Source organism: Peromyscus maniculatus, chromosome 3 (genome assembly GCF_049852395.1).
Source record: "Peromyscus maniculatus bairdii isolate BWxNUB_F1_BW_parent chromosome 3, HU_Pman_BW_mat_3.1, whole genome shotgun sequence".
Taxonomy (NCBI): domain Eukaryota; kingdom Metazoa; phylum Chordata; class Mammalia; order Rodentia; family Cricetidae; genus Peromyscus; species Peromyscus maniculatus.
The window spans coordinates 37,149,342-37,165,351 of NC_134854.1; the positions used below are offsets into that span (position 1 = coordinate 37,149,342).

Genomic DNA, 16,010 nt, shown 5'->3' on the forward strand with positions numbered 1-16,010 from the left:
ATGAATTGGAAACAAAATGAGCTGTTTATCATCTAGTCTCATCAAGAACCTTGAGGTCAGAGCCTGCCCCGGACGACTTCCCTTCTGGACCAGAGCCTGTCCCCGACTGCCATTCTGGACCAGAGCTTGCCCCTGACTTCCCTTCTGGACCAAAGAGTTGGACAAGAGAACTCACTTTTGGACAAGAGAGAGAGTCTTCCTGAGTCTGTCAGCTCTTTGTGAAACAAGTCCACTGATAAGACCAAGAAGGAATCACAAGGAGATGGGCAGACGTCAAAGCAGAAGTACATACAGCAAAATGAAGAGCAATACAGCATCACCAGAACCTAGCTCGCCTCCAACATCTAGACCTGAACACCAAAAATTGGAAGAAGCAGAAGAAAGTAGCCTTATGAGTAACTTCATGAAGAAGGTAGAGGCTTGTGTAGAGGAAAAGACAAGAAAATTGGAAGAACGCTGTAAACAACTAGAGGAAAGGGCAAACAAATTAGAAGAAAACAATAAAGTCCTGGAAGAAAACATTAAAATCCTGGAAGAAAACAATAAAGCACTGAAAGAAAATCATGAAAAAGCAATGAAACAAACAAAGGAAACAGTCCAAGATCTGAAAAGGGAAATTGAAAAAATGAAAAAGACACAAACAGAGGGAATGCTGGAAATAGAAAACCTGAGTAAAAGATCAGGAACTTCGGATGCAAGTATAACCAACAGAATGCAAGAGATGGAAGAGAGGATTTCTGGCATTGAAGATACAGTAGAAGAAATAGTTCCATCAGTCGAAGGAAACACTAAAGCCAACAAAGTCATGAACCAAAATGTCCAAGAAATCTGGGACACCATAAAAAGACCAAACTTACGAATTATAGGGATAGAAGAAGGTGAAGAATACCAACTCAAAGGCACAGAAAATATATTCAACAAAATTATAGAAGAAAACTTTCCCAACTTAAAGAAGGAAATGCCTATGAAGATACAAGAAGCCTATAGAACACCAAACAGACTAGACCCCCAAAAAAAGTCCCCTCGACACATAATAATTAAACAACTAAATGTACAGAATAAAGAAAGAATATTAAGAGCAGCCAAGGAAAAAGGCCAAGTGACCTATAAAGGTAAACCCATCAGAATAACACCCGATTTCTCAATGGAGACTTTGAAAGCCAGAAGGACCTGGACAGATGTAATGCAGACACTAAGAGACCATGGATGTCAGCCCAGACTAATATACCCAGCAAAACTTTCAATCATCATAGACGGAAGGAACAAGACATTCGAAGACAAAGCCAGATTTAAACAATACCTATCCACAAACCCAGCCCTACAGAAAGCACTAGAAGGAAAATTCCAACCGAGGGAAGTCAGATACACACTTGAAAACACAGGCAATAGATAAAGCCACAACAGTAAACCCCAAAGAAGAGAAGTACACACACACTACCACCAAAAATAACAGAGATGAAGAATCACTGGTCATTAATATCCCTTAATATCAACGGACTTAATTCACCTATAAAAAGACATAGACTTACAGAATGGATACGAAAGCAGGACCCATCCTTCTGCTGCATACAAGAAACTCATCTCAAATTCAAAGATAGACACTACCTAAGAATAAAAGGCTGGGAAAAGACTTTTCAATCAAATGGTCTTAAGAAACAAGCAGGGGTAGCCATCCTGATATCCAACAAAATAGACTTCAAACTAAAATCAATCAAAAGAGATCAAGAAGGACATTACATCCTCATCACAGGAAAGATCCACCAAGATGAAGTTTCAATTCTGAACATATATGCCCCAAACATAAGGGCACCCACATATGTAAAAGAAACATTACTAAAGCTTAAACCACATATAAAACCCCACACATTAATAGTGGGAGATCTCAACACCCCACTTTCACCACTGGACAGATCTCCCAAATCGAAACTTAACAGAGAAATAAAGGACTTAACCGATGTCATGACCCAATTGGACCTAATAGATATCTACAGAACATTCCATCCTAACAAGAAAGAATATACTTTCTTCTCAGCACCCCATGGAACTTTCTCTAAAATCGACCACATACTTGGCCACAAAGCAAATCTCAACAGATACAAAACAATCAGAATAACCTCCTGTGTTCTATCAGATCACCATGGTTTAAAGCTAGATTTCAACAACAACAAAAACTACAGAAAACCTACAACCTCATGGAAACTGAATAATGCTCAACTGAATCACCAATGGGTTAAGGAAGAAATAAAGAAAGAAATTAAAGACTTCCTAGAGATCAATGAAAATGAAGACACCACATACCCAAACTTATGGGACACTATGAAAGCAGTGCTAAGAGGGAAATTCATAGCACTAAATGCCCACATAAAGAAGTTGGAGAAATCGCACACTAGTGAATTAACAACACATCTGAAAGCTCTAGAACAAGAAGAAGCAAAGTCTCCCAGGAAGAATAGACGCCAGGAAATTATCAAAGTGAGAGGTGAAATTAATAAATTAGAAACTAAGAGAATAATACAAAAAATTAATGAAACAAAGAGTTGGTTCTTTGAGAAAATCAACAAGATAGACAAGCCCTTATCCAAACTAACCAAAAGACAGAGAGAAAGAATCCAAATCAACAAAATCAGAAATGAAAAGGGGGACATAACAACAGACATTGAGGAAATCCAGAGAATTATAAGGTCATATTTCAAAAACCTCTACTCCACAAAACTGGAAAACCTAAAAGAAATGGACATTTTTCTGGATAGATACCACATACCTAAGTTTAATCAAGACCAGATAAACTATTTAAATAGTCCAATAACCCCTAAGGAAATAGAAACAGTCATTAAAGGTCTCCCAACCAAAAAAAGCCCAGGACCAGATGGTTTCAGCGCAGAATTCTACCAGATCTTCAAAGAAGAGTTAATACCAATACTCTCTAAATTGTTCCACATAATAGAAACAGAAGGAACATTACCAAACTCCTTCTATGAGGCTACAATTACCCTGATTCCTAAACCAAACAAGGATGCAACAAAGAAAGAGAACTACAGACCGATCTCCCTCATGAACATTGATGCAAAAATACTCAATAAAATACTGGCAAACAGACTCCAAGAACACATCAGAACAATTATCCACCATGATCAAGTAGGCTTCATCCCAGGGATGCAAGGGTGGTTCAACATACGAAAGTCCATTAATGTAATACACCATATAAACAAACTCAAAGAAAAAAACCACATGATCATCTCACTAGATGCAGAAAAGGCATTTGACAAAATCCAACACCCCTTCATGATAAAAGTCTTGGAGCGATCAGGAATACAGGGAACATACCTAAACATAATAAAGGCAATATATAGCAAACCAACAGCCAACATCAAATTAAATGGAGAGAAACTCAAAGCAATTCCACTAAAATCAGGAACGAGACAAGGCTGTCCACTCTCCCCATACTTATTCAATATAGTACTTGAAGTTCTAGCCAGAGCAATAAGACAACATAAGGAGATTAAGGGGATTCAAATTGGAAAGGAAGAAGTCAAGCTTTCCCTATTTGCAGACGACATGATAGTATACTTGAGTGACCCCAAAGATTCCACCCAGGATTTGATAAAGCTTATAAACACCTTCAGCAACATAGCAGGATACAAAATCAACTCAAAAAAATCAGTAGCCCTCCTATATACAATGGACAAAGAAGCTGAGAAGGCAATTAGAGATACATCACCCTTTACAATAGCCAAAAATGACATAAAATACCTTGGGGTAACACTAACCAAGCAAGTGAAGGACCTATATGACAAGAACTTTAAGTCCCTGAAAAAAGAAATTGAAGAAGATCTCAGAAAATGGAAAGATCTTCCATGCTCATGGATAGGCAGGGTTAACATAGTAAAAATGGCAATCTTACCAAAAGCAATTTACAGATTCAATGCAATCCCCATCAAAATACCAACACAATTCTTCACAGATCTGGAAAGAACAATACTCAACTTCATATGGAAAAACAAAAAACCCAGGATAGCTAAAAGAAACCTGTACAATAAAACAACTTCTGGAGGCATCACAATCCCCGACTTCAAGCTCTACTATAGAGCTACAGTAATAAAAACAGCCTGGTATTGGCATAAAAACCGACATGTGGACCAATGGAATCGAATTGAAGACCCTGACATTAACCCACACACCTATGGACATATAATTTTTGACAAAGAAGCCAAAAGTGTACAATGGAAAAAAGAAAGCATCTTCAACAAATGGTGCTGGCATAACTGGATATCAGCGTGTAGAAGGCTGCAAATAGATCCATATCTGTCACCGTGCACAAAACTTAAGTCCAAGTGGATCAAAGACCTCAACATAAATCCAGCTACTCTGAACCTGCTAGAAGAAAAAGTAGGAAATAGTCTTGAACGCCTTGGCATAGGAGATCACTTCCTAAATATAACACCAGTAGCGCAGACACTGAGACAAACAATCAATCAATGGGACCTCTTGAAACTGAGAAGCTTTTGTAGAGCAAAGGATACGGTCAACAAGGCAAAGCGACAGCTTACAGAATGGGAAAAGATCTTCACCAACCCCACATCTGACAGAGGACTGATATCCAGAATATATAAGGAACTCAAGAAATTAGACATCAAAAGGACCAACAGTCCAATTGAGAAGTGGGCTTTAGAACTAAACAGAGAATTCTCAACAGAGGAATCCCAAATGGCTGAAAGACATTTAAGGAATTGCTCAACTTCCCTAATCATCAGGGAAATGCAAATCAAGACAACTCTGAGATACCACCTTACGCCTGTCAGAGTGGCTAAGATCAAAAACACTGAAGACACTTTATGCTGGAGAGGATGTGGAACTAGGGGAACTCTCCTCCACTGCTGGTGGGAATGCAAGCTTGTACAACCACTTTGGAAATCAATATGGCGCTTTCTTAGAAAATTGGGAATCAATCTCCCCCAAGATCCAGCTATACCACTCCTGGGCATATACCCAAGAAATGCTCAATCATACCACAAGAGCACTTGCTCAGCTATGTTCATATCAGCATTGTTTGTAATAGCCAAAACCTGGAAACAACCTAGATGCCCTTCAACTGAAGAATGGATAAATAAATTGTGGCACATATACACAATGGAATACTACTCAGCAGAGAAAAACAACGACATCACACGGTTTGCAGGCAAATGGATGGATCTAGAAAAAATCATCCTGAGTGAGGTAACCCAGACTCAGAAAGACAAATATGGTATGTACTCACTCATAGGAAGATGCTAGATGTGGAACAAGGATGACTAGACTGCTACTCACATCACCAGTGAGGCTACCTGGAAAACGGGACCCCAAAAAAAGACACGGAGAAATGGACAAGATCTACATGAATAGCCTGGTCATGAGTGGGAACAATGAAGGGCGACAGTCGAGGGAAAGAGTGGGAGATCCTAGCTGGATCAAGAAAAGAGAGGGAGAACAAGGAATAGGAGACCATGGTAAATGAAGACCACATGAGAAGGTGAGAAGGGGAGGAAGCAGAGAGCTAGGGAGGCCCACGGAGATTCACAAAGATACCCCCTCAAAAGACTGCTGGCAATGGTCGCGAGACGGCAGGAACTGACCTACTCTGGTGATGGGATGGCCAGACACCCAAATAGTGGTGCCATAAACCCCATCCAAGGACTGAGGAATCTGAAGGCAGACATCCACGGCTGGGCCCCTGGTGGAGCACTGGGAGTCTAATTAGTGAGTAAGAAGAGGATTTATATGAGCGAGAATTGTTGAAGCCAAGGTTGGATAAAGCACCGGGACAAATAACCAAATGAATGGAAGCACAGGATCTATGAACCAAAGGCTGAGGGGCCCCCAACTGGATCAGGCCACCTGAACGGGTGAGACAGTCATTTGGCTTGATCTGTTTGGGAGGCAGCTGTGCATTGGTGCCAGGTCCTGGGCGCGTTGCATGAGTTGGCTGTTTGAATCCTGGGACTTATGCAGGGACACTTAGCTCGGTCTGGGAGGGGGGAATGGACCTGCCTGGACTGAGTCTACCAGGTCAACCCCGGTCCTCGGGGGAGACCTTGATCTGGAGGAGGTGGGAATGGGGGATGGGCTGGGGGGAGGGGTGGGCGAGAGGGAGAGAACAGGGGATTCTGTGGCTATTATGTTGAACTGAATGGTGTTATAAAATAATAATAATAATAATAATAATAAAAAAAAAAAAAAAAAAAAAAAGAACCTTGAGGTCATTGTGTGCTGCCCTGTTGCATTGGTCACTGTGTGGAGTTCATTTACCCTGAACTTAGCCATGTTTTTCTGTACATCTTAAGAATGGATCAAAGTCTCCAGTACATAGATCCCGGGGGTCTCCTTTTACTGTGGTGAGTCATTCTATGTAGCCTTACACCCAGATTCTATGTGTGAATACAAGTGAAGCAAAGACAATTTTTTGAGGATCTTGACTTTTAGAACTAAAGTTTCCTCTGCTATTTGATAGGTAAAGGAGATGAGCTTGAATATAAAAGAATTGGTAAGAGTACATAGAGCTGTAGAGATGGTTAAATAGGTAAAGTGCCCGACCTACAGACTGTATCTATAACTCTAGTGCTGGAGGAATGGAAACAGGCATATCTTTGGAGCTCATTAGCTAGACCTTCAGCAAAATCAAGAAACTCCAGGTTTTAAGAGTTCCTGTCTCTCAGAAAGAAGTGAGGTAGAGGACAGTGACAACACCTGGTATCGACTTCTAGCCTCCATGTACGTGTGCACACACTGTACCAGCCCCTATTAGGCATGCTTGCATACACACCTGGGCATGTACATATCTTGCTCACATATACACACACCCCAAGATTTAGAGTATAGATTAATTGCAACAGACTGATGATAATTTATATGGATTAATAAGTGAATTAATGAATGAGTAAATAAATGAATGAATAAACACATTCACTTTGCCCTAGGTTGTCTTAGTGCAAAGTGCTTGGGTGTCAGTAGTGAATGATATCTTGGTACTGTCAGTAACTACATATGATCATTTAATATACATAAGACAGAAGATACACACACACACATACACACACACACACACACACACACACACACACACACATCAATTTAAAATTTTCACCCTGGAAAATTGTTTTTCTTTCTTACTTGATGTTGGGGGATTGGAACTCAAGTTATGGAAGACAATGAATAAAGATTTGTGTGCATGTGTGTGGCAGCAGTGGGGTGGGTAGTGCTGGGTACTGAAACCAGAGTTTTGTTTAGACTAAGCAAGCACTTTACTACTGAGCTGTATCCTAGCCCAAGCTCTAACTTTTAAGCAGTATTTCTCACCTTCATCCTCTGTTTGCTGGTATTTGCAACATGGATATAACTCTGTATATGAAACATGGAATTGATGACTAGTTGTGTTTGTCTCAAGAATTTGTTTTAATAGATGATGTTTCTGGGTGGGGTGGTGAGTGCCTGTATTCCCAGCTACTCAGAAGGCTGAGGCAGGAGGATTGTTTGAGTCCAGGAGTTCTGGACTATATTGTAATATGACTATTGGATGTTCACACTAAGTTCAGATGAGCTAAACAAAACCATACTTTTAGTTATGGTTTTAGATATTATATCATTAAAACTAAGTGTAATAAAATCAACCTGGACTGGTTATATAAAAATTGATTAAAGGCATTTGGCCAAAAAAATCTCATCAATGTTTTTTTTTGGAATACACACAAATCTGGTGTGATGTTCACACTTGCTAATGAGTAACTTGCAAACTGAAGTAGGGTCTTTAGGAATATAAGAATGAGTTAATTAAAGGTCAGATCCAAAGGAAATTGCCTGAGCTGTCACAACTTATTTTCTCTAGCTTGAAGGTAGAAGGAGAGAACATAGTAAGAAACATGATGAAGCATTTTCAGAATGCCCCAGTGACCCGTGTCCTTAGAACACGTTCGCAGTTGATGATCAGCTCCAGATTCATTTCTGGACACACTACACATCAGACACTCTAGAACTTGCCAGCACATCAAAATGGATCATAGTAGGTTTCTGTGTGGAACAATTATCCTGATACATTTTTATTTAAGTCGGTGACGTTTTAAAAGTATTTTACAGAATTAAGAAGAATAAAAAGCTGAGAGGAAATGTGCTATAGATTTATATTCACCACAAATGTCATTCTTGTTTCTTCCCGAGGTAAAAGAGGCAATGCTCTTTCATTTAAAAGTAGAATTTTTAATGTGGTACATATACACAATGGAGTACTACTCAGCAGAGAAAAACAATGAAAGCATGAAATTTGCAGGCAAATGGATGGAACTAGAAAAAATCATCCTGAGTGAGGTAACCCAAACCCAGAAAGACAGTTATGGTATGTACTCACTCATTGGTGGATTCTAGATATAAAATGAACAATCAGACCACAACCCATAGAACCATAGAGGCTATATATATAGCATGGAGGTCCCTAGGATGACTGTGGCATATAATCAATTTCAGTTTTACTCAATTATTGAAAAAAAATAGCCAAATGAATGGAAACACATGAACTATGAACCAAAGGCTGAGGGGCTCCCAGCTGGATCAGGCCCTCTGAATAGGTGAGACAGTTGATTGGCTTGATCAGTTTGGGAGGCATCTAGGCAGTGGGACCAAGTCCTGTGCTCATTCCATGAGTTGGCTGTTTGAAACCAGGAACTTATGCAGGGACACTTGGCTTAGTCTGGGAGGAAGGGACTGGACCTCCCTGGACTGAGTCTACCAAGTTGATCACAGTCCTCGGGGGAGGACTTGTCCTGGAGGAGGTGGGAATGGAGGGTGGGCTGGGGGTAAGGGGAGGGCGTGGGAGGGAGGAGAATAGGGGAACCCATGGCTGATATGTAGAACTGAATGGTATTGTAAAATAAAAAATATATATCACAAAAAAAGTAGAATTTTTAAAAATTCAATTGGCATTCCCAGTTGCCATGGTTACCAAATAACAAGCACCCTTCATATGCTTTCATTGTGCATCAGCAAACTAACCGTTTGTGAGAAAACTCATTGTCTTCAGACATGTGCCTTGAGTTTCAGCACTGGACGCCTTTATTACCTTCTGATCGAGGTATTATTCATGCAGTATTCAACTGAACAGCTATCAGTAGGCTGTTTTCTTTTAAGAAGCTAAGCAGTGGGACATAAAACATAAACTCAATTAGTAGAATTTCCCCCTCATCATATTTATTTCCCTTTTGAGGAGTGGTCTAGAAGAAATAATATTGAAATACATAAGCCGTAATTTAGATAATAAAATTTATTTTGGAGTTTCCTATGTACTATTTCGTAAAATTACAAGCACCAGAAAACATAAAGGCAATATGAGAAAGTGTTTTAGCTCTCAGCTCTGTGATGAATCACCATATCTCCCTTTGATCCTTCTGTCACCCGCCTCCTGATGCAGGGGAATGACTTGCTATTAGTGCTGAGTCTTGCTTCCCTGTCAACTCTCTAGTCACAATCTTTTGAGTTGGGAAAGCAACTATAATTATTTCAGCATAAAAATAAAGTAAGTAACCATTTCAGGAAATTCAGCGTAACTGTTTTTCCAGCAAGATATTAATTACCTTTACCTGCAAATTACCATTGTGCAGCACTTCCCTTCGCCTCCCGTGGATTGGCTTCATTATTAGAATGGCGTCACTCCCCAAATGAGCATTCATAGGTCTCTGGCTGCTTTCTCTCTTCCAGTCTCTGCCTCACCAGCTGCTAGAAGACTAGTGTCCTTTCTTCTTGGATGCATAAACCTGAAATAATGCTTTTACCCTCATTGTTTCAGGTATTATGCCTGCAGGTAAAGTTAAATGACCCACGAATGAGACTTTGTAAGTGTTTTTATACTTTTAAAATGAGTCAGCAAACAGCCAGAAACCCTTACAATCCATGTCATCAGATCTGTTTGTTTTATGGTGTTATTTGAAAGGACACAATGACCAGAACATTATAGGCCACATTTTAGTGCATCATCAAAAAAAAAAAAAATAGATTTATTTCTTTAGTTCCTTCATGCTCAGATAATTTTTTAAAGTCAACTTGTATCTTTAGTCAAAAGAAGTTCTTACTTGCAAGTGTCCATAATAAAGCTAGTTGGCTTATATTTTAATTCTAATAGACTCTAAAACCAAGAAACCACTAGCAACAAGTGGGAACTTTTAATACATCTGGCTGTACTGCTCCTGCTACTGAGGGGAATGAGGGTACTGTTGCCACAATATTCATGTTTTATAATGCCTTGCATAGCTATTATTTATTTGAGTGCATGGTAAGAACATTGATTGTCAGGTAAATGATGTTTACATCCCGAGCCACATATAGAAAATATTAAAACAGAAAAGAATGTAATGGCCCAACTCTAATGTTAAAATACTTGTTTTCTTTGTACTGTTTCCATCTCTTCTTTTAAAATTGAGGTTTGGTACATGAATCTTTGCCTTTTTTCCCTTTTTAAATTATATATTTGTGTGTGTGTGTGTGTGTGTGTGTGTGTGTGTGTGTGTGTGTGTATGTGTGTGACATGATGTACAAGTGAGGATCAGAAGACAGTTTGTAGGAGACAATTGTCTCTTTCCACTATGTGGGATCTGGGGATTGAACTCGGGCTGTCAGGCTTGATGGAAAGCACTTCACCTACTGAACCATCTGCCCAAATGTGTGAATGCTTGTGTCTACTTACGGATCAGGGATCAGAACCCTCTGTGCACTCTTTGTGCCAGTCTGCTGAAACTAACTTCGAAAGTTCAGGAAAAAACTATGCTGGGCATTAATGAGTCCAATCAGATGACCCAAGCAAAACAAAGTAATATACTGAGTTTATATATATATATATATGTGTGTGTGTGTGTGTGTGTATACATGTATGTCTACACATACATATATATAAATTATTTTAAATAATTTAGTGCTCTTTTCTCTTTTTTTTTTGAGCATTTCTTTTTTTTAAATTTTTTTTAAGATTTATTTATTTATTATGTATACAGCATGTATGACTGCAGGCCAGAAGAGGGCACCAGATCTCATTACAGATGATTGTGAGCCACCATGTGGCTGCTGGGAATTGAACTCAGGACCTCTGGAAGAGCAGTCGCTGCTCTTAACCACTGAGCCATCTCTCCAGCCCTAGTGCTCTTTTCAATAAACAAAAACAAAAGCGACAACAGAGAAAGCCTTCGGTGGCTCTTCTGTTGGTTCCCAGAGGTCCATGGTCTCTCTGAGAAGCCCGAAGCCCACAGACTTGCAGGTACTGACTTCCCTTGAGCTCTTTTCCTCACAGTTTCTTTCTTCAACCTTTACCCGAGATTTGCTAATACTTAGAAATCTCGGCAGTTGACGATTACATTGTGCATAGGTCCTAATGACCTGTCCTATGACCAATTATAGAACTTCTACCTTATTATAAAATGCTCCATATAACATACTTTTTAATTAATTTTGTTTTCCTTCTCTTTATCAAAATATAAGTTCTACAAGAGCAGTGGTATTCTGTGGTCTTATGAATTTTATCATACGCATTTATAATATTGCTTAGTACATTATAAGTGCTCAATAGTACAGCATGAATTCATAAAATCAAAGCAATCTAGAATGCCAACTCTACTCAACACCGCAATACTAACAATACAGTTCTTGTCAAATGCTTGCTATGTTTCAGACATTATCTGAACTACCAATAGAATTGCTTAATTTGCTCCATGTATTAGCTTACAAAGATGGTGATTACTCTCATAGCACAGCCTGCACTCTCGTCTACAATAACATACAACTTAAAAGTATTTTTCCTCCTAGCAAAAAGTCATTCTATTAGTGTAGATGAAAGAGAAAGCAAAATAGATATTCATTTATCTGAAAAAATAGTTTATTTCTTTCCTTTTTCTTTCTTTTATTATTTTTTTATTATTATTGTTGTTGTTGTTATTATTTGTAAGTGTGGTCTCAATGTATAGACCTGGCTGCTGACCTGGAACTTCCTGTGTAGACCAGTCTGACCTCAGACTCACAGACATCCACCTGCCTATGTCTCCTAAGTACTGGATTTAAAGTTATCTTCCACCATGCCTGGCCTGAAAATTCTTACATTATATCTTCTCACATGTCCCATGAAGGCAAGTCTCTGTAAAAACAACTCCAGTTTGGTGCACCCTGAATCTTGCCTTGATAGTGTGTGCTTGAGTATCCTCTGACGCCAAAGCTTTCAACATTTCTCCCTCTCCACATTTTCAACCACCTCTCTTGGCAAGAGAATAAATAAATAGGAAGGTAATGAGAATAGTACCACCTAATAGAGGGAGGGTGCACGGCCTTGTCCATTGCTTAGTCCAGGAGAGCAGTGCTTGCATCAGAGAGACGGAAGGATGACACCAAGAAGTGATAGAACTTACCAAAGAGCGGGAGGTGAGATGAGAGAGGGAAGGAGGACTAGAAAGTGGCATCAGGGAAGGTTTCCAGAAAGAATACCAGTGAGATCTGAGCAGAGCAAGACGGAGAAGTGTGTTTTTACCATGAGATGTCCCTGAAATGCTGTCAAATTCCCCTGCTGTGTAGGTAGAATAAAGACAATTTCCATCACGTGAAATCTCAGAACAATGTGGCTTCCCTGCTACCCTTCACAGGAAGGAAGCCTCTGCATGATTGGCTCTGCCAACATGAGGGTGGAAACCACATAAACAGTCCTGAGATCTGGGGAAGGAGAGCTTCTGCACACGGCAGAGACGATGGGAGTCCTCAGGCGGGTGGCAGCTGTGGCAGGGCTGACCAGGTACAGATTGGAGCAGGTTCAAGGGCTCCAGGAGTGACTTAAATCATCATCTGTTTTACCAATTTAGTAAGGTTTCCTTTAATGTAATAGGTATCTATTACACTCCCACCCACACACAGATGCACACAACATGACATACACCACACAGACAGACAGACACCTCCCCCCCCCACACACACACACCTTTCTTTACTCAGGGTCAAGTGTGCTCCTATTTTGCTTTGCTTCCAAACCTCTAAATGATTTAAGATACCTATTGATTTTTCTGCCTTGGTCATTATTTCTTGGTTTGCCGCTCATGAAAATGTGCATCTCAGGGAATTTTCCCTGCTCGAAAACACCACATCCTACTCTCTCCTCTCCCGTCCTTCCTTTTCATAGAAAACTTGTATTTGGATGACTGCCTACTGCATACATTTGATATTATGTAAATTGTTCCCATCTGAATCTTGATTACCTTTTCCTTTCTCAACATTATCTAACAAAGAGAGAACTTGTCAATTGAATTGATTCATCTGTGTAAACTTTGAAACAAAAACATTACATCTAGAGTAATCAGAAATTACTTGAGAAAGTGTGTGTGTGTTTTACCAAGAAAGGAGCTTGTGTCTTCTGCAGAAAGTCAAACAGTTGAGTAATAGAAAATGAAGAGAATGTCACACAACTTTAGGAACATGTATAAAGAATTCCCACTGTGGGCAGAATCAAGCTGACATAAGCCATTGAAATCTTCAACGTTCAAGTGTCTAGTTTCCTGGTGCACCCTTTGTCTATCAATACACTGTGGGTCTTACTGCAAGTGAGAAATGAAGGTACATTAAGTGATGGAAGAGATACCAGGTTGTTCTCATATCTTGGTGGACAGAAGGCAAATGAAGCCAATCTAGGGAAGGTGTAGGAGAAAAGAGAAATCAAGGAACTGGAGGTCATCACTTACGAAACAGAGAAGCAAGGTTGCGAAGAACCAATGTCCCAATCCAAGTGTGGCACTAAGATTGGGGAAACCTCCTTAGAGACAGTGAGGCTGTGCAGTGCCCAGGGACTGTCAGCATGCAGTAACAGGGTGGAGAGTCTTACAGGTGGTATGGATAATCCACACAGCCCCCCCCCCCCCCATGCACAGCCAAGGCCCAATGTGGGGATGGGAAAACACTCACTGAACCAAGAAGAGCACAGCCACAAAGTGTCTTCCCTAGAATTTGTCACTCTGGATTTGGCCTGAAGCATATACTCCTGAGCTTCCATTGTGCTGTGAATGTATTATCATACAGCAGGCATGAATTAATCAAAGCACGTGACTTCTGAAACATGGAGATAAATTAGTTAGGAAAACTGAGTCTTTGTTATGCAATTTTGCTTAATGATTAGAGTGTGCTCTAAATAAACAGAACAACAAATTGATTGCCAAAAACTCTTTTAATGTCTTTTTAATTCATAAGGGTTAAGCATGTAAAAGTCAGGATATTAAAAGTTAAAGTTCTCATAGAAGCATTAATTTGACAACAAATTATGCATATTAGGTGTGGGAAGTTTATATTTTATAGTATAAAAGCTACAGGAAATACTGCACAAGGTAGCTTAATTAAATTATATAAAATAACAATTTCAGGAGCAAGTCATCAAAGCATGATTAAAAACAAAATGTTTTGCAGCCCCCAAAGAAGGTTTGGAAGACTTAACTCTGGGGAAATAGTGCATTTTGACTTTAAAAAATCTACTAAGAATTATTTTCACATCATCAATTTCCATAGCATATGCATTATTCATTCTTGGCATTAGTTTATAACTCTCACTTGCAGTTCAGATTTGATCCTAATGGACTCAAGACACAATTAACTGGCTACTTTCATGGCAAAGCTAATAAACATTTAAAATTCAAAGACTCAAAATAAAATGAATTTAAGACTTTTTTCTATGATGTAGACCATATAGGGAATATTTAATGATAGAGATGCCTGCCAATGTAACATTTTGCTTCCACATTTTTCTCTATAACTATATATCTATTTGTATGTGTACACTAAGTAAATTTCATTCTGACCATGCAAAAATACTGTATGTAGATAATATAGAAAGGGAAATTGGCATTATTGGCCTTTACTATCTCTCTATATGTGCTTCCCTTTATGATCTAGACAGCAAGCCTAGAATATTGTGTGTTCTCTAGAGAGCATCTGGGGGTCTTATTCACTTGGCCTTCTATAGCTCCATTCCCTCTGTAAGGGATATAGTAAGCCAGACCACTGTTGAGTATGGTAACCCTGGGGAAAGTGTTACCTTCCACCCCAGACAGAAGTAGAGACAGAAATAAAAGAAGAAATGCAAGTCATATAGGGAAATATTGAAAAGAATGCCCATTAACTTATATGTCTTATTATAACCATTATAATTATTAATGCAATTTTAATTATCAGTCAGTTCCAATTATTATTAAATTTGAAGTACTCGTACATATTTTGTGACCTTTCGGGTTTAATATGTAAATATGTATTATTTTGGTGCAAAATAACACACCATCTAAAGCTTCCACCCCGCCCTGCAAAAAAAGCGTATTAGAAGAACACCAAGATAAATTGATATTTGCTTAAAATTTCTACCTTCCCATTTTATTCATATGCCAAAGTCCGTTCATGGGAGTGAAGCATGTAAACTCCTCAGCATGTAGACTCCAGGCCCAGTATTCAACCCACCTCTTCAAAGGAGGCACAATGGTCTGCAGTTTTCACTGAACGGAATCTGTTCAGCCACATTCCAGAGCAGTGAACTCTGTGAGTTCAATGAAAACAAGGCTTTGTCCATTGACTTTGATCTCCCCCCGGCTTTTGTTTGCTGTTGCCAAACAAACAGAAGGACACATGCAAACTGCCAGCCCCACAGGGTGAACAAACTAGTAGTATTGAATATTCAAAAGTATGGTGGTATTTCTAAAGTTCAACAACACGAGCCTTAGATTGTTTCTTTTGTTTTAATTCTTCCTACCCAGGCACCACAAGGCCACATAAGGAGGGGGAGGTCCCTGGAGTGGACTACATTTTCATAACCGTTGAGGATTTTATGGAATTGGAGAAAAGTGGTGCTCTCCTTGAAAGTGGGACCTATGAAGGTAAGTAGTGTTTCAGTAAAATTCAGTGCTTATTATGTCGCGTGCCTGAAGAGCGTTGAGACAACAGGTCACAGATACACTGCTGATTTGGGCTGGAGGGCTTTAATCAAATAATTTCAGAAACATGTTAAG

General features: G+C 39.4%; 1 protein-coding gene across 13 annotated transcripts in view; it reads left to right on the forward strand.

The window, feature by feature from the left end:
* Positions 1-16,010, forward strand: part of Magi2 (membrane associated guanylate kinase, WW and PDZ domain containing 2) — a 1,445,964-nt gene that overhangs the window by 806,848 nt on the left and 623,106 nt on the right. For 12 of the 13 annotated variants that reach the window (XM_076566331.1, XM_076566328.1, XM_076566327.1 and 9 more), the window contains one exon: positions 15,759-15,878. In XM_076566331.1, coding sequence (XP_076422446.1) covers positions 15,759-15,878 — 120 coding nt within the window. Of the gene's footprint in view, positions 1-36; positions 6,083-15,758; positions 15,879-16,010 lie in introns of those variants that run through there. The other variant, XM_076566334.1, reaches the window with a different exon arrangement.